The sequence below is a fragment of the Dasypus novemcinctus genome, chromosome 8, assembly GCF_030445035.2.
Source record: "Dasypus novemcinctus isolate mDasNov1 chromosome 8, mDasNov1.1.hap2, whole genome shotgun sequence".
Lineage (NCBI taxonomy): Eukaryota > Metazoa > Chordata > Mammalia > Cingulata > Dasypodidae > Dasypus > Dasypus novemcinctus.
In genome coordinates this window covers 108,349,207-108,371,837 of record NC_080680.1, presented here as the reverse complement: position 1 = coordinate 108,371,837, position 22,631 = coordinate 108,349,207, and the positions used below count along the sequence as shown (strand labels likewise).

General features: G+C 34.9%; 1 protein-coding gene across 11 annotated transcripts in view; it reads right to left on the bottom strand.

Annotated features, from left to right (window-relative positions):
* PTBP3 (polypyrimidine tract binding protein 3) overlaps window positions 1–22,631 on the bottom strand; it is a 130,259-nt gene that overhangs the window by 45,461 nt on the left and 62,167 nt on the right. For 6 of the 11 annotated variants that reach the window (XM_012527345.3, XM_058302537.2, XM_004463904.4 and 3 more), the window contains 2 exons: window positions 6,018–6,187; window positions 1,591–1,737 (listed from right to left, as the gene is read on the bottom strand). In XM_012527345.3, the coding sequence (XP_012382799.1) occupies window positions 1,591–1,737; window positions 6,018–6,187 (317 nt within the window). Of the gene's footprint in view, window positions 1–1,590; window positions 1,738–6,017; window positions 6,188–14,321; window positions 14,358–22,631 lie in introns of all 11 variants that reach the window. The other 5 variants (XM_071217059.1, XM_004463906.3, XM_071217060.1 and 2 more) reach the window with 1 other exon arrangement.

The window sequence follows — 22,631 nt, the reverse complement described above, 5'->3', positions numbered from 1 at the left end:
TATTCCATTTATGTAAGACTTGTATACACACATAACACACCTGAACAGAGGAAGAATACACACTAAACTGAGGGCAGTAGTAGTTAGTTATTTCTGGTTAATTGGATTTCATTTTGGGGCTTTTTTACATTACTTTTCTGAATTGTTTGAAGGTTTTATATGAGCAGGTATCCTATTTATAATTTATGTGGCATTTTTTCACTTAAAAAACTCTCTATACTTAAAATACCTAATACTTCATTTACTCTAAGTTTATACAGTCTATTATATGCCTTAATATCTCTTTTAACAAATTAAGGTTTATGTGCAGAAAATGTCACTGTTTTAACAATGTGAAAAACTCTAATTTAAACTCACAGCTACATTATGCCTTTCAAAACAGTTATCAAAGAGCTGGCTGAAGGGGTTCTTTGCCTAGAGCAGTAGTACAGGGGCCAAATATGCTCTTAACATATTAGAAAGCTCATTCTTAAAATATACTTGCTTTGTAGATACATTTTTTTCTATCCTTAAATAACTACAAATTACTGTTTTAACTACTCAAAATGAACCCCCAGAAAGACAACTGTATCAAAATAAAAGCCAGAAAAATGATTAAGAAACGTTGATGTTCTACATTCTACATATACCTTGAAGAATCGAAAATTCTTAATGAGGGAGCAGTTGTAGCTCAAGTGCTTGAGCGCCTGCTTCCCATATATAGGGTCCTGGGTCAACCCCCAGTACTTCCTTAAAAAAAAAACCAAAAACAAAACCTAATAAACAATTTTATAGAAGTTTCTATTAATATCTTAAGTTCAGTGCTTAAAATCACAATACAGGGAAGGGGATATGGCTCTTGTGACTGGGCTTCCACCTACTACATGGAAGGTCCCGGGATCGGTTCCCAGTACCTCCTGGAGAAGGCAAGCTGGCACAGCGGGCAGATGCAGCGAGCAGATGCAACAAAGGAGACACAAAGAGGAAAGACAATGAGACACACAACAAACCAGGGAGCTGAGGTGACTCAGGTGATTGAACAGCTCTCTTCCACATGGGAGGTCCTGGGTTTGGTTCCTGGTGCCTCCTAAAGAGAAGACGAGCAGACATAGAGAGCACACAGCAAATGGACACAGAGAGCAGAGAGCAACTGCAAACAAGGGGGTGGGGGTAGGGAGAGGGGATAAATAAATATTATAATAAGCTAACACTCAACTTCTTAATGTCTTTGATATATCTTCTATAAAAAGAAGAGACTGAAATATCTAGTTTCTAAAGTTCCATTTAGATCTGGGGTTTTTTACAAAGGTAAGGGGTAAAGGGGGTAAAATAATATAAATTTTTCTTTTTCTCCTCCCTTTTTATTGTGAAGTCAAAATTTCAAAGAAAAAAATAAATATCAGCCATGTCCAACACTATAACTTACAATGTTTCTAAACAGTAATGTTTTCGCTTTCTTAAGTTTTGGGGAAATAATTTGTATATACATTCCTTATTAATAAAAGTATCCTCAGACAAAAAAACAGAATTTTTTTCCTATGTAGAAAATTAATTTTAAGTTACTATACCACGCATTTTTTAACCATTTTTAAAAATGCCTTTAATACTTACAGCTTGATTAGGTAGATTGTCAGTCTTGAGTTCTCTGTGATTGGAATACTGAATATAAACAGGTTGGCTTCGAAGGTGAGGAGTAACAGGAGTGTAATAATTCACCATAGTAACAGCAGCTTCCTCAGAAGCCATTTCTAAGAATGCCTACAATAAATACAAGATGAAGTAAAAGCTCATTTTTTTATATAATTAAGTACTATTTTGTCACTCTACTTTGTTCTAATTCATGCATTCTCAACAGAAATGATAAAGTTCCCCCCAAAACCTTTTGTTTCAAAGTATATCATGGATGTTAACTGGGAACCATATTTAAAAACTTGGGTACAATAAAAGATTTGGGATTGAGAAACTGCCAGTTGATTAAATGATTTATGAGTGTATTGGTTTTCCTCTTATTTCTATTTCTTCTAAAATCTGGAAATAATTTAAAAGGCAAAAATAAATGTGTGCCTCACCTTTTTAAATAAAAGCTTTCAGAGGCTGGGATTCAATAGTTCTTTCCTGAAAAATCTTAGGGGGCAAAAAAAATCTTAGGTATACACTGGTTTGTGGCCCTCCAAAGGGCCACATTACATAAACAGATATACTAAAATTCCAGGGGAAGAGGGAAAAATTAGGAAAAAGGCCTAAAATGGATTTTCAAGGGAGTAATAAAAGAAGAAAAAAATTGAGAAACCCTGCCCTAACTACCCAAATTCTGAAAGAGACAGGTAAAACAATTTGATTTCCCTTATTTTTTAAAAAGTCATTCTTGTGTTCAGTAGGGCATTCTCTTTTTTTTTTTAAAGTAAAAGTTTTATTATTCCATACTTCGCCAACTAGAAACCAACATATCTGATAGTGAAGAAGGAGAATCATCATGGTAAGGTGAAAAGGGTAGTGGTCTAACATCCAGGAACCTGATTAAAATCTAGACCTAGCTATAAAACTCTGGTCATGAATACCCCTGATTCTTAGGTTCCTCATTTAAAAAATGAAGGTCTGACTAATACAATCCTTAAGGTTCCTTGTGGTAGCTAACAAGAAATGGGTTTTGACAAGGTAGAACATTAATTAGGTGGTCTGGGAATTTTCAGGAATGAACTATTAAATTCCAGCCTCCAGAAGCATATATTTAAAAAGTTTACATACCCATTTAGTCTTTCTTTTTTAATTACTTACAGAGTTTAGAAGAAACAGAAGAGGCAAACCAAGAACCACATAAAATCAATTAATCAATTGGCAAATTTCCAATCCCAAATCCTTTACTGTACTCAACTTTTTCAAATATACCACCAATTAACATATATAATACACTCTGAAGCAAAAATTACATTAAAAATATGTAGGTTATTTCCCTATTTTATATATTGACGCTTATATATACACACACATACATAAACACTATTATCACACATATTTGCATATATGGTATAATAAATTATTAACAGAAAAAGAGATTTGGGAAATAACATTGCTTTAAATAATTCTATACTTTTGAACTTTTATCAATGAGCAGTTTTTAAAAAATTCTTCCCACTATAAGAATTAAGTTCTTGCACATTCCTTCAAGAGGCATTTGGAGTTCCAGTGTAAAATGGTAGGAAAATCATGTGTACAGCAGTGATAAGGAGCATTCGCTTAAGTTACCAATAGTTCATCGATCCCATACCCTTTATATTCTTCCACCCCAAAAACCACTGTGAAGAAAATTTTTCTGTAAGCATCTCATCACCTACATCCTCCCAATACTCACCCTCCTCCAATTACAGACTAACATGGCTTTGGTCAGTATTCCTAGGCCTTAGATTCATTTTCAAATTTTATGCAAGTCTTGAGGTTCTTTCTTAAAATATAAAACAAAACACCACAGACGTGCAGGTATGTATCACACTTCTCTAAAATTTGTAGATATTAGGAAAATAACTTATTTTCCAATGGGAAATGGGAGATCTTCTACATTAAGTCAACTTTATTTTGAGTCATTCAAGTGATTTTGTTTTGGATATCTGTAATCATTGTACTAATAACAAATACCCAAAGGATAACAGGAAGAACTTAATGGTTAGACAAATAAAAGATGGATATTTACTAACTTTTCTGAGCCCCCAGAACTATCTGCAAGAACATCTCAACTTTAAAATACAGAAACCTATAAACAAATCAATACCAATTCTTAGGTAATCTGATTTTACTACAAAATAGTAAATAGCAATGACTTCAAATTATGTATAAAACATTTACAATTTATAAAATATGCATTTATTAGCAAAACTTACTGAATGCAGAAAATGACAAATATCTATAAATCAAATTATTGTTTTGTTTAGTTACCTTACTTGACAAATGTTTCCAAAAGGAACATTCCACAAATGTTTCCACAGTAAAGGAATATTAACTAGCCAAATGTTAAATATGAGGCTTAAATACATCAAAGGTCACAACTATGTAAACACTTCAATAGAACAATATTTTATAAAGTAGTCATATTAGTCACTCAACAGTGGATTATTACCAATAAACAAATAATTCCATTCGTCCATCTATCCACAAAAAACAGAGTCCCACAAATAAATAAATAAATAAAATTCTATGATCTTAAAGGGATAAAATAGACTTGAGTTAGTTTTTCTAAGATGAGGATAAAAATGATTTTTAAAAAAAAGCTATGGTGATATTTTCTAATCTTTGGGTTTTAATCATCTTTTCAATATAGTAATAGTATTTTTAAACATTACTGTAGTATCCACTATATGCAGTATCTCTCTGATAACTCCTTGCTCAATGTTAAGAACTGTCTCAATTTCTAACAGGTCATACGAAGAAAAGCTAAACAATGTCTTTGGAATAAACAAAGTTGTCAAGTCATAAAACCTAAAAGTTCATATGTCAAAAGAAGTTGTTCCACATTAAGTCGAGTAAAAGAACTATGTTTTTCAAAATGCTGGGTAAGTGCTAAGAATGAAGTGCTGACTGTGGCTTCTTCCAGCTTTTCCTGCCAAAGGGTTCCATTTTCACACTGTGGGGTGACCAAAAGTCACTGCACCCAAATAAAAGCTGGTGGATATAACCCCCACTTTGCCTCCAGCACTCCACTTCCAAGAACCCTGGGAAAGGTTAATGCCTATAAATGTTTCCAATGAAGACCTGCAGTTGCTTCACATCAGAATTTCTTGCTGAAGTATATTACTAAAGTGATGTTTCCTAAATAGGATTTATGATCAAAAGACAAGCAATAAACCTAGCAATCACACTTAGCACAAACCTAAAACAACAGTAAGGACAGGAAATGGTAACATTGCTTCCTGCCTCTCACTGACAATTGGCCATTAGGCACAGCCATTTTAGCTTTTTCAAACCATGCTAACCATACCACTATTCTCAATAGTAGCAACCACGTCACTATAAAGGGCTAAGTGGTAGGCAGGCAACAGATGCGTGACAGATGTGTAAACACAATAAAGGCCAATACTAAGACATGTTATTTAACTTCTCAGGGGCTCAGTAACCAGTAACATCTTAAAATGGAAATAACAACCAAGTTATCTGAAGACAAGAGACTAAATGAGACATCATTATACAATCTTTTTCATGCCCAACACTTATTAATTTATTTTCAAATTTATAATGTGTTTCTTAAACTTATTTTACTAGAAGAATCACTATGATATATTACAATGTTCTACAATAGTCTATGATTGAGATTTATTGCCCTCAGTATAAAACATTTTCAGCAAAATTAAAAATTTATAAAGAAGCAAAGAATCTATCCCAGTTGGGTCTGAGTTGTAATAAGAATGAAAATGAGTATTAAATATCTACTTGACAAGAATTATACTTTGTCATGGTCACCAGGAAAGCAAGAAAGTTTCTTACCTTATTCATCTTAAGAAAACCCATTAACTTGTAAGAAACCCTAACTTAGTCTCTTTTAAATTGCTAAAGAAGTTACTTATTAATTCTACAACAAAACTGTACTGCACATTTATATCTAGATTTTGGAAAAATGTAACTGCTTATTAATCAGCAAACAAGGTATAATTTACACCTTCTTTCTCTTTCTCTAGCAAGGTATACTCATAACTAAGTATTCTCATAAGCCATCCTATAATTTATACTTATTAAATATATACGTATTTTTAGAGGAAAAAAACATAATAGTTTAAAAGATAATCTTGCTTCTTGTGTCAATATTGTTTGTTACTGTCTGTCATATCAAAAAAAAGCCCTAAACAATCCTTCTTTAAAACCTAATTTGATTGTACAAATGGAAGTGGTTAAAATGGGGAACTTTGTGTTATATATGTTATCATAATAAAAAAAAAAAAAAGAAACAACTAATTTTTCTTCAGAGAATGAGATCTGGAAATTAGAGTAAAGTTCAAGAAAATAAAAATCATCTGTAATATTAACATCTCTTGATAATTACTTTAAATATTACATACCTGGCTTTTTCCTTTCAACATCAAAAGATTAGTGACTTTGCCAAATGGTAGACCTAATGATATGACCTCAGCTTCAGTGACATCACTTGGAATTTGGCGAAGATGGAGAACACGAGAAGGTGAACAGGGAGGTCTATCTCCTTTAAATTTCTTGTTGTCATTCCCATTAGCTAAAAAACATAAAATTTTAAAAAATTATTGCAGCTAATTGGTTTGACATAGTACCTTACCCATACTGACACATTTGATCCTCCACAGAGTTTAAGGTTTTGAAATTCAGGAATTATAGGACTAGGAAAGTAGAGGGAAAAGAGTGGAAAACAGGAGGCGGACTTTGCCCAGTGGTTAGGGCGTCCGTCTACCACATGGGAGGTCCGCAGTTCAAACCCCGGGCCTCCTTGACCCATGTGCAGCTGGCCCATGCACAGTGCTGATGCGCGCAAGGAGTGCCATGCCACGTAGGGGTGTCCCCCACGTAGGGGAGTCCCACGCGTAAGAAGTGCGCCCCGTAAGGAGAGCCGCCCAGCGTGAAAGAAAGTGCAGCCTGCCCGGGAATGGCGCCGCCCACATGGAGAAGTGACACAACAAGATGATGCAACAAAAAGAAACACATGCCGCTCACAACAACAGAAACGGCCAAAAACGATGCAGCAAATAGACACAGAGAACAGACAACCAACCGGATTGGGGGGAGAAGAGGAGAGAAATAAATAAATAAATAAATCTCAAAAAAAAAAAGAGTGGAAAACAAAATGATTAACTTTCAATGAACAAGTTTTTTGGTTTTTCATTGCCAGTATTTTTTTTTAATTCAAGACTAATTTTTAAGTTCAAAGAAAAGTATTACAGTAAATGAATTACATTATTTCAAATACCTCTCAATACTCAACTTTTTGTTGTGAAGAACTATACAATGTCTTTAATGTATTTTTGAGGCTATTTTTCTAATTTACTTTTTTCCTTAATTTACTTTATTGCTGATAAATTTTAGGAAAAGACCATGCCAGAATTTTTATATTTGTCACACTCCAAAGGGTTTGTTACTTGAGTTGTAAATGTACAAAAAATTAACTTTATTTCTTAGGAGTTAGGTGTTTTATTAATTTTTTGAAGGCATTTTTCAGAAACTAAACTAGGGTTCCCTAGGATAGTCTTATTCCATACTACACAAGAATAGTTTTTAACATATGCATCATTGTTGGAAAAACAAAATTTTGGCTCCAACCCAGTCTAGTGAGTCAGAATCTCTGGGGGGTGAGACCCAGAATCTGTGTTTTAACAAGCCATCAGGTGATTCTAATGAACCTCAAAGTTTGAGAACCACTGCTATAAAGTAAAAAAATTCATTAGCCCAGCACTAATGAATTTTATTTAAGTTTTACTATTTTTAACACTGACAATAACTAGAGTCGACAAGTCGTGAATGAATATTCAAGTTTGTACAAATACAAGATTCATAAATGTTTTTCTTTTCAAAATAGAACCATAAGACCGAATGCAATTACCTAAAAGCCAGAAGTTTCATTACAACTGTCTTTAAAATACTAAATACCATATTTACAGCTATTATGAGAAAAATACAATCTTTCCAAACTCTTAAAAATATTGTTTTTCTAACCACTCATGAAACTTTAGAATCAGACATGTGATCTTAGTAAGTTTCATGAGGGTCACATAAAATTAATATAGTAATATCCTGTAGCCTTATCTGTGACATGGAACTCAACTTGCTTATAGTTGAATAGGTTGACTTAATTCTCAAACCAGCACGTGCTCCCCAATTCTCTATGTACATGAATGCAGGTAGCATCCCACCTAGACCCAAAAGACTACCAATTGTTAGAAGTCCATACAGGTCTGTGCCTTTATACAGCAAATGCCTAGTCCAGATTATGGAAAATAATAGGCTGTCAAATATATACTGGATGAATTAATTAACAGATTCCTTCTCTGTTTTCAGTTACATTGCCTTATTTGAGTCTCATACAAATAAGCTGTCTATTAATTTTAATAGATGAAGAGAGATTCAGAGATTAAATGATTTTTGTACACAACTAGCAACTGAAAAAAAGCATTATTTGAATTAAATTCTAAAAGCAACTTATTTTTAACCACAAAACTTTTAGTGACTCATCATCCCTAGAAGAAAGAAAACAACTACAATTTGACACACAGGATGTAAATTTTCAAAGAATGTGGCCTTTTATAAGGACTTTAATGATATAAATATCAATCATTGGTGTCCTAGATAGGAGAGGTTGAGGAGTTTCTACCTGTAGGCGTAGATGGCTAGACAATAGTACTACCATCACCACGGGCTTTCTTAAAAGCACAAAGTTGCACTGGCTCCTCTCAGTTTACCCAGAACATTCTAAAATGAATAAAAGCAGGTTTTTCATTAACAAAGATAGTCATAATCTCTATAAAAACTATGAGGAAAAAGTGACAATATACCCAAACGAGCTATTTGCGCTCCCAGTTGTGATGCACTATCAAATACAAAGACCTAGCAGGACAAATTTTTATAAAGAAATGTACAATTATAAAATACCATTTTGAACTTTCAATTATTCTGCATTATAAAAGGCGCCTGGGCTATATAAAGAGGTTAGGCTCTGAAATCAGACATCCTGTCCCACCAGTTACTAGCTATGTGATTTGAGGCAGGTTACTTGACATCACTGAGCCTCAAATTCTTCACCTGAAATACAAATATAATAACATATTTTAAATGCTTGACAGGCACAATGCCTACACAATGAATAGTATGTCTTGCCTAGCTTAAGAACTGTTTAACTTGGAAATTCTGTTCTTCCTATTTTTTTGATAAAATATTTTTTTCTCTTAATGTCCTTACTTGACATTGATTAAAATTTTATTCTATGAGATGTAAAAGCTAAGAGCTATCTATCTAAGATCAACAAGAGATTTTAAAGACTTGATTAGGGAAACGGACTTGGCCCAGTGGTTAGGGCATCCGTCTACCACATGGGAGGTCCACGGTTCAAACCCCAGGCCTCCTTGACCCGTGTGGAGCTGGCCCATGCGCAGTGCTGATGCGCGCAAGAAGTGCCCTGCCACAGACCCCCACGTAGGGGAGCCCCACGCGCAAGGAGTGCTCCCCATAAGGAGAGCTGTCTAGTGTGAAAGAAAGTGCAGCCTGCCCAGGAATGGCGCCGCCCACACTTGCCGTGCCGCTGACAACAACAGAAGCGGACAAAGAAACAAGACGTAGCAAAAAGACACAGAGAACAGACAATGGGGGGGGGATTAAATAAATAAATTTTTAGGAAAATAAATAAAGACTTGATTAATAATAATAGGAATACCTCCTACATATTAGTCATTTTCCTGAATGGGGGATTGATGTGGATTTTTTTAAAATTCATACAGTCCCACCTCTAACCTAGAAGAAATTTGTTAGGAAGTCTGCCTTTGAAATATGGATTAAGATTAAAAAAAGAAAAAATCAACCTTACTAAGATACTCTTTAGATACAATAAAATGCACCTATATTTTAACTGTAAACTTTGATGAGTTTTGACTAAGGTATACACCCATATAACCACCACAAAAATCAAGATACATTTCCATCATCCAAAAATCCCCATAGTGTTCCCTTTGCTCTCAGTTCTCTCTCCAAAACCCCTAGACAAAAGCAGTCTTACACTATTCTGCTTAATTAATCTATATGTCTACCATTTGTTATTAACAGTGTCTTGATTACTATAGCTTTATAGTAGTAATTCTTAAAATCAGATACTTATTTGGGGAGACTCCACTTCTTAAAAATTTTGATTCATCCAAACCTTAAACAGCGTGGTATCTCTGCATTTATTTAGTATTTTTAATTTCTCTCACCAACGTTCTACTGTTTCATGTTTTACTCTTCCATGTAATAGTCTTGCATATATTTTGATATTTTTATCCCTTATTTTTAATTAATTTTAAACTTTAAATTTCATGCTTCAATTAATCATTGCTAGTATAGAGAAACACAATTGACTTTGGTAATATTGACCTTGCATTCTGTAACCTTGGTACATTCTTTAGAATATTCTATATACTCAGTTCATTTCTTGTTCAGCTTTTTTTTTCCTTCTTTCTCTTTGTGTTATAGTCTCTAATGTATCTTCAAGTTCAAAGATCTTTTACTCTAGAATATAATGTGCTGCGAATGCCATTCTATGAATTTTTTTCAGACATGTTTTTCATCTCTAGAAGTTCCTTTGATTTTTTAATGTTCCATTTTTCTATCATAGCCATGGTTTCCATTAAATCCTTGAACATATTTTTAATAGCTATTTCAAAGTCCCTATCTGTCATTTTCTGGGTCTGTTTCTGTGGACTAAGTGCTTTCTTCTGGTCAAGGGTCACATTTTTGTGGTTCTTTCCATGTTTGGAAAATTTTTATTGGATATACATTAACTTGTGAAAACTAGAGTTTGCTTTATTTCTTAAAAGCGTTGAATAATAAATCAAACAAAAAGTAAAAAACAAAAAAAAGGGGGGTTGAATTTAATTCTGGAAAGGAGTTAAGTTAGTTTCGGATCAGTTTCATCTTTTTGAGGCTTGTTTTTAAGCTTTATTTGAGTGAGTTCATCACAGAGCTTTTTAGCCTACTGGTAAGGCAAATTACAAAACTTTAATTACAAAGTTTACATGGGTGAACATCAAGACTTCAGGTGAATTTTCTTTAAACTTAAAACTTATTATTTCTCAGAGCTAATTTAAGGTACTGCTTGATTATCTGACCAATTTAAGATTTATGAAATTTAGAGATTAGTTTACCTTTCTTCATACTGTTTTATGCAAAGCAATGGCAACACTTTCCTTGCTATCAAGTGCCAAGTACTCAACTATTCAGACAAATAGTGCTTATTACAGAATCACAGTAAACACTGAATCTGTGGCAGAGACTGCAAATCTGTTTTCCAAAATCTATTCTTTTCTTCTTAGAACCACTACTTTAGCTGAGCCCATGCCTCCTCAGGAAATACATCCTCAACCTCCTCAGCAGCTAGAAATGACTGTGTGTTAAGAACTGGTCAATAAGATTTAAAGAAAAATGACATAAGCTGCTTTTTTTCCGGAAGTGTGTTTACAGGGAAGGATGCATGTTCTTTTTCTCTTCCCCTTCTTCTTGCTGCCTGGAGCTCCAACTACCATACACTATTTGTTAAACCTGGAAAAAGACACCATGCAGCAAAGAGCATTGACTACTTGAGAACTTGATGAACATCACAAAATAAACTTCTATCTTGAATTAAGTCAATAGTTACTCTAACTAAGATCAATTTTCTGTAAAAAAGGAAGCCAACAAAATTTGATTTAATAGGAAGAATTTCAAGAAGCTATTAAAATTCTAGGTATCTGAAATGCAAAAGAGCATATCAATAATTCCTATTTTAAGTCAAGAAAAGTACCAAATGTTCCTCAGCATAAATAACTACTGACTAAAATAAAGAAATTGAGGAAATGTTCTCACAGAAATATGGGAAAACTATGTGAGATTAGCCAATGGAGTGGGTGGAAACAATAAAGGTACAGAGTAAATGGGAGGCATAACATAAAAACCAAATGTAGACATTTTAGAAAAATCTGGAATATAAATGAAAGTAGAAACACAGAGAGGTAGCCAGAGGAATATTTTTTACTTTTTTCTTTTTTAGGCCAGTAAGAAGAATTTATTTGGGAAATGAGGGAAAGAACAGTGCTTGCTGAGGAATGGGAGAGAAAGATGGAAATACACAACAAGATTTGGTGCAGGCCCCTCTAGGCAGAGAGAAATGATTTTTCTTTTTAACAGAGATAACTAAGAATATTTATACTCTGGGAGAAGAGTCAAAGATTCAGGAAAAAGAAGAGACTACGTGATGAAACAAGTCATCTTACAGTCATTCCATTCCCTCTGAGCCTCTACAGGGTAAGAAAAAAGAAAATATGCATATGAAGATGAACCTGTAAGTGGTAAAAAAAAAAAAAAAATGTTAGCAGAGTCTATGACTGCCTCAGAGTATAGAATCAATGTCCTTTTACAATTCAAAATTGCCATGACTATTTGAAATACAACTACAGTGCAATTCGTTATAAGAAATGAGGTTAAAAGTCTCACACAACATTCCATATTTTAGGTACTTTTATAAATTATAAAATAATTATGACATGAAAAACTTTTCTACTTGACAATTTTAAGTCTTTAAAATGGCATTCAGTGTACACTTTCTTGATTAAATAATGGTAGGAAAGCAAATTAAATATTCCTACACTTCTTTACAGGTTAAATATATTACATTTCTAGGTAATCCCTCTTACCAATTACGAATAGTAAGGAAGGGCAATTCCAAGCTCATGTACAAGTTAAATTAGACAAACTTTAGCAACAGTTTCAGATGTTTGATACATACTTGTTTCTTTTTCCTGACGTACAGGAGGCCAGGGATTTGAACCCAGGACTTCGTATGAAGGAAGCCAGTGCTCAAACACTGAGCCACATCGGTTTCCCTGAGTTGGTTTTTTTGTTTGTTCTGCTTGCAGCTTTTGTTTTTTCAGGAAGCACTGGGAACCGAACCCAGGACATCCCATGTGGGAGGCTTGAGTCACATCCACTCTATACTTTTTTTAAAAAGTGTATATATAATGGAAATTAGTCAACTTGCTATCAGGGGTTTTCTGCTTACAAATATTAAATCCATGTAAACTTTGGTTATGAAAAAAATGAAATTTAACATTTGATTTTATAGGAAGATCATATTAATGATATCCATAACCATTTCAAAATGCAGGATTTCTGAATTTCTAAGAGATCTGAGACATTAACAGTGGTAAAATATTGCAAGACATTTTTAACAAGACATAACAAGTACTAAGCTCAAAAAGGAAAAATCTGATAAAGTTGATTACATAAAAAAGAACTACATTTTATCAAAAAACACCATTAGGTATAATCTAGCAAAACATAGTGTTAGAAGATAACTGCAATATATAAAATTAACAAAGCACTTATATCTTGAATATTTTAAGAATACCCACAAATCAATAGGAAAAAGACAACAAACAGAAAAATGGGCAAAAAAGAAAACTTGAATAGGCATTTCCAAATGTCCAATAAACATATGAAAATGTTTCATTAGCAGAATAACAAAGGTTAAAAAGGCACAGTATCAAGTATTGGCAAAGTGGTGGAATAACTAAATTCACCTACACTGCTGGTGAAAGGATAAAGTGGTACAAATCATTTTTTTTAAACTAGTAAAAGTTCATGCATATCTTAAAACCCAACAATTACACACACATATATATATACACACACATATAAGAAAAATGCATAATTTGTCTACCAAGAGGCATGTCAAGAATATTCATAGCAACATTATTCACAAAGGGGAAATAACTCAAATGTCAATCAATTAATAAAACACAATGTAGAAATTAGAAAGGATGAAAGGTACAATTTTGACAACATGGATGAATCTCACAAACATTAATGTTGAAAGAAAGAAACCAGGCGCAAAGGGTTCATACTATATTTCTTGTTCCCTTTATACAGAATTTTAAAAAACACACAAAATTAATGTATGATGTTAGAAGTCAAGCTAATGAATACATTTGGAAAGAGGAAATGAATGGAAAGGGAAATAACAGGGACTCCTGGGAGTATTCGTAATGTTCCATTTCTCCATTTTGGTTGATTACTTGATATATTTACTTTATTTTATGAAGCTAGGATGATAAATACTAAAATCTACGAATAAGTGCATAAAAGAAAGCTATGGGACAGATTTTTTATTAATACAATTGCAAAAATTCTTTATGAACATAAGAAAACTGAAACCATATATATGTGTTTGAATGTGTATGTGATTATGACTTAGTTTCCCTCAATATCTTTATTACCCTTCTCCCTTAAAGGAATAAAACTCTGAATTATGACTGAACACGGCATACCAGAATAGGGACCAATTTCCCAGACTCTGCCACACAACCTTTAAAGTTAGTCAATGCAACTCAATTGTGGTTAATTGGTTGGGAGAGTAAACTGCAACTTCTCTACACAATCTCCAGCTCTCATCTCTTCTCTTATCATCCTTTGGGTGCAGTTCTCATTCTTTATGGTCTAAGATGGCTAATAAACTCCAGCCTCCATTTCCTTTGTTCCCCTTTCCAAGGGTATGATGGTGAGAGTTAGAGTACCATTTTACATTTTAAGAGGGTAACCACACACTAAGGATGGAAGAACAATAAAACAGAAAAAGCCTGATCCCCAGCACAATCAAGAAATCAAGTAAAATCCTGGCCACCTACCCAGCCTTCAGAAGGACTTAGAAACGAACATTTTATCTGGAAAAAAAAAAAAAACAACTTCTTAAGCCTATATTTTTGGGTCTCTATTACAGCAATCCAATCTATATCTGAACTAATACAGGATATCAGAATAATATCCCATGACCAAGTTGATTTATTCCAGATATGCAAGCATTGTTCAAGATCAGGAATTTAAAATATTTCACCACATCAACAAATTAATGGAGACCAACCCTCATGATTAAATAACAGACATACAAAGGATATTTAATAACATCTGTAGCTTTTGGTAATAAAAACTCAGTAAAACAGGAAAGAAATTACTCAAGTATGATAAGAATTACTACCAAAAACTAATAACAACTTTAATCACATTGAAAGATTAAATAATAAAGGCACCTCTAGTCAATTTAAGAATGAGTCGGCATAGTCACAATTACCACTAGCATTCAACTTATTGTTGGAGGTTTGTGCATATGAACAAGCCAATAAAATAATGAGTATATTTACACAGTTGATATTACCTTTTCCTGAAGAATACAGCATTGAATAACTACAAAATTCAAGAGACTAATAAAAAATTACTAACATTTTATTAAAGTAGTCACATCAAGATAAATATTAAAACACAGGGATGCAGATGTAGCTCAGTGGTTATGCTGAGCTTCCCATGTACAAAATCCTAGGTTGAAACTCCAGTACCTCCTTTAAAAGACAAAAAAACAAAAAAGCAAACAAACAAAAAAAAAGCTTTTCACCCTAATTAGTACTATCCAGTTGTGAGTGAAAAAAATTTCCTATTCACAATAGCAACAAAAAAACTAAAAAGTACCTATAGTAGTAAGTTTAACTGCATATAAAAATCTATTTGAAATACCAGTTTTCTAAGAAAAGTTAATTTCTTCAGAGCTGGAATGGTAATACACTAAGTTTCTATGACCTAGGCTCCAACCTCTCTGGTTTCTTAGGGTGCAGGCCTCATCCTCATCATCCAGGGTAGAAGCTGGCAGCAGGATAAAAGAAAGGAAAACCAATGTGCTCATAGAGAGAGGCCCCAGAAGTCTCAAATAACACTTCCACTTACATCTCACTGGCCAGAGCTTAATCACATAACCACACTTAGCCATAGGGGGACTGGGAAAGCAGTCATTTAATCTGGGTAGCAATGCTCCTGGATGAAAATCAAAGTTTCTTTACTAAAGAAAATGGGAAGCATAGTTTTGGGACACTCAATAAACATTCTGCCATAATTTCTACAAGTAAATTTAAATTAAAAAGCATATGCTTGGGGAGCAGATGGGGCTCAAGCAGTAGAGCACCCACCTCCCACATGAGATGCCCCAGATTCAGTTCCCAGTGCCACCTAAAGAAGACAGACAAAGAGGAGAAAACAAGCAAAAACAACAAACAGACAATGAGAAAAAAAAAAAAACAACCAAGCAGGAACAGATGTGTTTCACACAGGTGAGCATCTACCTCCCACACGGGAGGTCCTGGGTTCAGTTCCCCCTGCCTCCTAAAGAAAAAGCAAATAGACAACAAGCAAAAAAACAATGAGCAAAAACAATGGGTCAACAGATGAGGGAGTCATGGGGGTGGTGGGTGGGGGTCAGTGAGAAGATATGATCTAAGAAGAAAATCATGAAACTTTCTCATCTCATGCTTGTTAAAACTCAAATTGGGGAGCAAATGTGGCTTAAACAGTTGAATGCCTGCTTCCCACAAGGGAGGTCCTGGGTTTGGTCCCTGATGCCTCCTAAAAACAAACATAAAAAGCAAACAAGTGAAAATACCAACTCAGGGGAGCCAATGTGGCTCAACAGTTGAGTGCCAGCTTCCCACATATGAGGTCCAGGGTTTGATCCTCAACCCTGGCACCTTAAAAAAAAAAAAAAAAAGTCTCATAAAATAAGACCTGAAAAACATGGAATCAACATCATGTTTCACAAGTGGGAAAACAATACCACAAAAATATCAGTATTTCACATGCATATATAAATAAAATATAAAATTATATTAAATTTATGATTTTAATCACTATGATTTTTATAGGGAAAGGGTTGGGGGAAGAGGGATTATTTACTTTAGAACTAGCTGAAATCTTTAAAAATTCATACGGAAAAAGACACTCAAAAACACTATGAGAATTTTAAAAGAAGTATTATAATAGTTAACTCTCAAATAGTCTGCAACTGTCACAGTTTACCACCACTGTTTCATCATCTTGTACAGTTTAACATCTTTTTTTTAAACTATTATCATTTTTGTTATTATATTATTATTAATAGTTACATTAAAATAAGCCACGATATGTTTCATAGGTCTAATTTCTCTTCATTTCCATTTTCTACCTTGGTCTCATCTAGTAATTTATAAGCCAGATATTAAGTGAATAAATCTGAAAGACAACCAAAGATAAACTGAATCTTTACATGACTCGCAGACAACATGCAGGCCCTTTGATTTAAAAAAATGAAGTTCACAGGAAGCGGATGTGGCTCAAGTGATTGGGCTCCCATCTACCACATGGAGGGTCCTGGGTTCAATTTCCAGGGTCTCCTGGTGAAAAGCAAGCTGGCCTGCATGGCGCAGAGAGCTGGCTGGCTTACACGGCATCAAGCAGCAGGACAAGATGATGCAACAAAAAAGAGACACGGAGGAGAGACACTGAGAGACAAAACCAATCAGGGAGCTGAGGTGGCTCAGGCAATTGAGTGCCTCTTTCCCACATCAGAATGTCCTGGGACCGGTTCCTGGTGCCTCCTAAAGAGAAGATGAGAAGAGAAGACAAGCAGACACAGACGAACACACACAGAATGGACACAGAGAGCACACAGTGAGCGTAAGCGTTAGGGGGAGGGAAGGAAAGGTGGATAAATAAATAAATCTTAAAAAAAAAAAAAAAAAGTTGTTCACCAAAACAAAGGCAATTAAAGTAACACTTTTGAGCAGACTCCAACCTTGCTGCCCATGCAGGCCATTTAACTTATGAGGCTGCCTGTCAGGGGAAAATGTATAAATTGTGGCCAGGTGCACATAAAACATAGCATGTATGTCAAGATTCCATTTTATATTTTGTAATAAATCTAAAAATTCATAATTCTGAGTTAATTTTAATTACAAATTTTCTTTAGCATGTATTAACAGTAAAGCAAATAATTGTTAATATGTTGGCTACATTAGAAAAATTTTACAAACGGTAAAATTGTATCAGTTATATCATCTGCTGTGAGGAAATTAGAAAATCAACATTGGAAAATCAATTGCCCAATAATAGCTAATTATAAATATATTAATTAGAGAAGTTGTGAACTTACAAAAACAATCATGCATAACATGCAGAATTTCCTCCATCGATACCTTACATTTTTGTGGAGCATTTGTCACAGATTAAGAGAGAATATCATACTACTACCACTAACTATTTTCTATAGTGTACATTTGGAATATTCCTTCCATACCCATCCCTATTATTAACACAGTACTTTGACACTGATGCAAGAATATTACAATATCGCTGTTAACTACAGTCCATAAGTTACATTAATTGTATTTTCCCCATGCATTTCCACATGCTTACTACCCTGTAATAACAATGTACCTTAGTTCCAGTTTAGAGAAGAACATTCTTGTATTAACCACAACCCTCATCCATCTCTGGGTTCACTACGTTATTCGGTCCCTAAATTATTCGCTAGTCCCTAAATTATACGCTATTTCAATTGACACATCCCTAGACTACCCCTTTCAGCCACAATCCCATATAAACCAGCCACATTAGTTACACTCACTATAATGTATTGCCATCAACTCTATCCAATTCCACACTTTTACAGTCAAGCTAATTAAAAATTCTATACACTATTAAGCATCAGTACCCCTTTCTCAGCCCTCATCCTATCTCCTAGTAACCTATGCTCTCAATTTTTAACACTATTGTTTATTCTTCATCTTTATTTCATATTAGTAAGGGCATACAACATTTGTCCTTTTGCATGTGGTTCATTTCACTTAGCTTGTCTTCAAGGTTCATCCATGTTGTCACACATGTCCCAATTTCATTTATTCCTACAGTAGTATAGTATTCTATCATATTTATATATCATATTTTGTTTATCCGTTCATTAGTGGATGGACACTTGGGTTGTTTCCATTTGGCAATGGTGAATAACACCACTATTAACACTGGTGTACAAATGTCTGTTCATGTCACAGTTTTCAGTTCTTCTGGATATATTCCTAGTACAGGGATTGCCAGATCATATTTAGCTTCCTGAGGAACCGCCAAACTGTCTTCCACAGAGGCTGTACGTTTTACATTCAAAACAGTAAAGGAATGTTCCTATTTCTCTACAACCACTCAAGCACTTACTGTTCTCTGCTGTTTTTTTTTTTTTTAACAATGGTGTGCAGTATCTCCTTGCAGTTTTAATTTGCATTTTCCTAATATCCAGTGATATTAAGCATTCGCCTTTTCACTTTTTATTTCCTCTTCGGCAAGATGTCTATTTGAGTCTTTTGCACATTGTTAAATTGGATTGCTTTCTCTGTTCTGTTGAGTTATATGATCTCTTTACATAGCATGAAAATCAAACCCTTATCGGATATGTGGTTTCTAAATATTTTCACCCATTGACTGGGTTGCTTTTTAACGTTCATGACAAAGACCTTTGAAGCACAAAAATGTTTAAGTTTGAGGAAGGCCCAATTATCCTTTTTTTCTTTCACTGCTTGTGCTTTTAGCATAATATTTAAGATTCTACCACCTATGGCCAGATCTTAAAGGTGTTTTCCTACATTTTCTTCTAGGGATTTTATGATTCTCACTTTTATATTCAGGTCTTTGATCCATTTTGATTTAATTTTTATATAAGGTTTGAGATAGGGGTCCTCCTTCTTTTGGATATAGAAATCCAGTTCTCCCAGACTTTGCTGAATAGACTGTTCTGCCCCAGCTAGGTGGGCTTGACAGGCTTGTCAAAAATCACTTGACTACAGACATGAGGATCTGTTTCTGAACCATCAACCCAGTTCCATTGGTCTATATGTCTTTCTTTATGCCAGTACCATGTTTATACCACTGTTGCTAGGTAATATGATTTAATGCATGGGTTCAAACCCTTTTTTGCTCCATGGACACCTTTGCCAGTCAGGTAAAAACCAGACCCCCTACTTAGTCCACACTATACTATGTATTATTTAATATATGTTACCCACAACAAGAAGTCTCCACAAGAATGATGATTTATTTGAATTTTCAATTCAAACTCATGGTCCCCCAGAAATCTTTCCACAGACCACTGCTCTAGCACTCTACTGAACAAGAGTGGTGACAGCGGGCATCCTTGTCTTGTTCCTGATCTCAATGGGAAAGATTTCAGCCTTTCATTATTGAGTACAATGTTAGATGTGGATATTTCATAAATGCCCTTTATTATGTTGAGAAAATTTCCTCCAATTTCTATTTATTTTGGCATTTTCATTTTAAAAAATGGATGCTGGATTTTGTCAAATGCCCTTTATGTGTCAATCAGGATGATCAGGTAATTTTTTTTCTTTGATTCATTAATTCGATATATTATGCTGATTGACTTTCTTTTGTTGAACTACTCTTGCACACCTGGCAGAAAGCCAACTTGGATCAAGATGAATAATTCTTTCAATGTGCAGTTTGATTTGACTAACAAGTTTTTTTTTTTTAAGATTTATTTATTTCTCTCCCCTTTCCCCCCACCCCAGTCTGTTCTCTGTGTGTATTTGCTGTGTCTTCTTTGTCTGCTCCTGTTGTTGTCAGTGGCACGGGAATCTGTGTTTCTTTCTGTTGCATCATCTTGTTGTGTCAGCTCTCCATGTGGGCGGCACCATTCTTAGGCAAGCTGCACTTTCTTTCGCGCTAGGCGACTCTCCTTACGGGGCGCACTCCTTGCGCGTTGGGCTCCCCTACGAGAGGGACACCCCTACGTGGCATGGCACTCCTTGCACGCATCAGCACTGCGCATGCGCCAGCTCCACACGGGTCAAGGAGGCCTGGGGTTTGAACCCCGGACCTCCCATGTGGTAGACAGACGCTCTAACCACTGGCCCAAGTCCACTTCCCAACAGGTATTTTTTTGAGGATTTTTGCAATCATAATCATAATCATTATGATTTTGCAATCATAATCATAAAATACATGGTTCTGTAATTTTCTTTTTTCCTAATATCTTTATCTGGCTTTGGTATTAGGGTGATATTGACTATATACAATGAGTTCAGTGGCATTCCTTTCTGATCAATTTTTTGGAAGAGTTTGAGTAAGACTGGTATTAAATCTTTAACTGCATGGTAGAATTCACCTGTCAAGCCATCTGGTCTTGGGCTTTTCATTTTAGGGAGTTGTGTGATGACTGTTTCAATCTCTTCATTTTTTGATTGGTTTGTTGAGGTCCTCTCTTTCTTCTAGGGTCAGTGTCAGTTGTTTATATAGTCCTAGGAATTGTTCCATTTCATCTACATCACCTACTTTGTTGTCATACAGTTATTCATAATATCCTCTTATGATCACTTTTAGTTCAATGGGGTCAGTAGTAACATCCCTGTTTTCATTTCTGATTTTATTTATTTGCATCTTCTCTTTTTTCTTTGTGAACATAGCTAAGGGTTTGTCAATTTTGTTAATCTTCATAAAGAACCGACTTTTGGTTTGTTAATTCTATTTTTGTTGTTGTTCTCAATTTCATTTATTTGTGCTCTGATATTTGTTATTTCATTCCTTCTGTTGGGAGTAGTTTACTGTTCTTTTCCTAATTTCTCCAGCTGTGTAGTTAGGTCATTTATTTTACCTCCTTTTTTTTTTAAAGATTTATTTTCCCCCTTTCCCCTCCCCCCACCCTGCTCTTTTTGCTGTGTCCATTCACCATGTGATCTTCTGTATCTATTTCTCTTTTTGTCTTCTTTTCTTATTTTTTCTCCTCTAGGATTCCCTGGATTTTGATCCTGGAGCCTCTGATGTAGAGACGTTCCCTGTCAGCTGCGCTACCTCAGTTCCTGGTTTCTGCTATACTTCACCTTGACTCTCCTCTTCGTCTTTCTTTTGTTCCATCATCATCTTGCTGCATAGCGGGACTCATGTGCGTAGGCACTGGTTCATCACACAGGCACTTGGCTGACCATGAGGGCACTGGCTTGCCGTGCAGGCATGCTTTCTCTTCTTCTTTTTCACCAGGAGAACCCAGGGGTTGAACCCAGGGCCTCCTATATGGGAGGCGGAAGCCCTATCACTTGAGTCACCCACTTCCCCCTTCTTTTTTTAATGTAAGCACTGAGGGCTATAAATTAACCTCAGCACTACCTTCGCTACATTCCCTATGTTCTGATATGTTGCGGTCTCCTGTTTTCATTTGCTCAAGGTTTTTTACTTCACTCAGTTTGACCTTTGGTTTTATCTGTCATATCTTATTTTTACCACTCTTCTATCAGTTACTTTTACTGAAAAAATTTTCCTTTCTAGACTTTCTTCCAAGCCTCTTTCTCTCTCTCCTGTTTTTTTCTTTTCAGGCTGCAGCACTCCCTTCAGTATTTCCTGCAAAGTCAGTCTCTTGGTTATAAACTCTCAGTTTCTGTTTATCTTTGAATATTCTAAACTTGCCAGAATTTTTGAAAGACAGTCTTTCCAGATAAAAGGTTCTTTGATGGCAGATTTTCTCTTTCAGGATCTTAAATATATTATACCACCGCCTTCTTGCCTCCATGGTTTCTGATGAGAAATCGGCACTTAAGCCTACTGGGAATCCCTTGTACGTTATGCATTATTTTTCTCTTGCTGCTCTCAGGTTTCTTCCTTTATCTTTGGCATTTGACATTCTGATTAGAATGTGTCTTGAAGTAGTTTTATTTGGATTTGGATGGGAGTACATTGTGCTTCTTGGACACAGATTATCTATGTCCTTATATAGGGTTGGAAAATTATCTATATTATTTCCTCAAATATTCCTTCTGCCCCTTTTCCCTTCTCTACTCCTTTGGAAACACCCATGACAAGTATGTTTGCACATCTCTTGCCAATGTTTAGTTCCTTGAGACCCTGTTCAATTTTTTATCTTTTCTTCTGTATGTTCACTTTCAGAAGCCATGTTTCAAACTCACTGATCCTTCCTTTTGCCTCTTCAAATATGCTGTTACATCCCTCCAATAATTTTTTGTAGGAAGTATCAGAAATTGAACCCAGGACCTCGTACTCAACGATGTGAGCTACATCCACTCCCTGCCAGTGTATTTTTTATTACATTTATTGTACTTTTCATTCTCCTAAGATCTGCTATTTTTCTATTT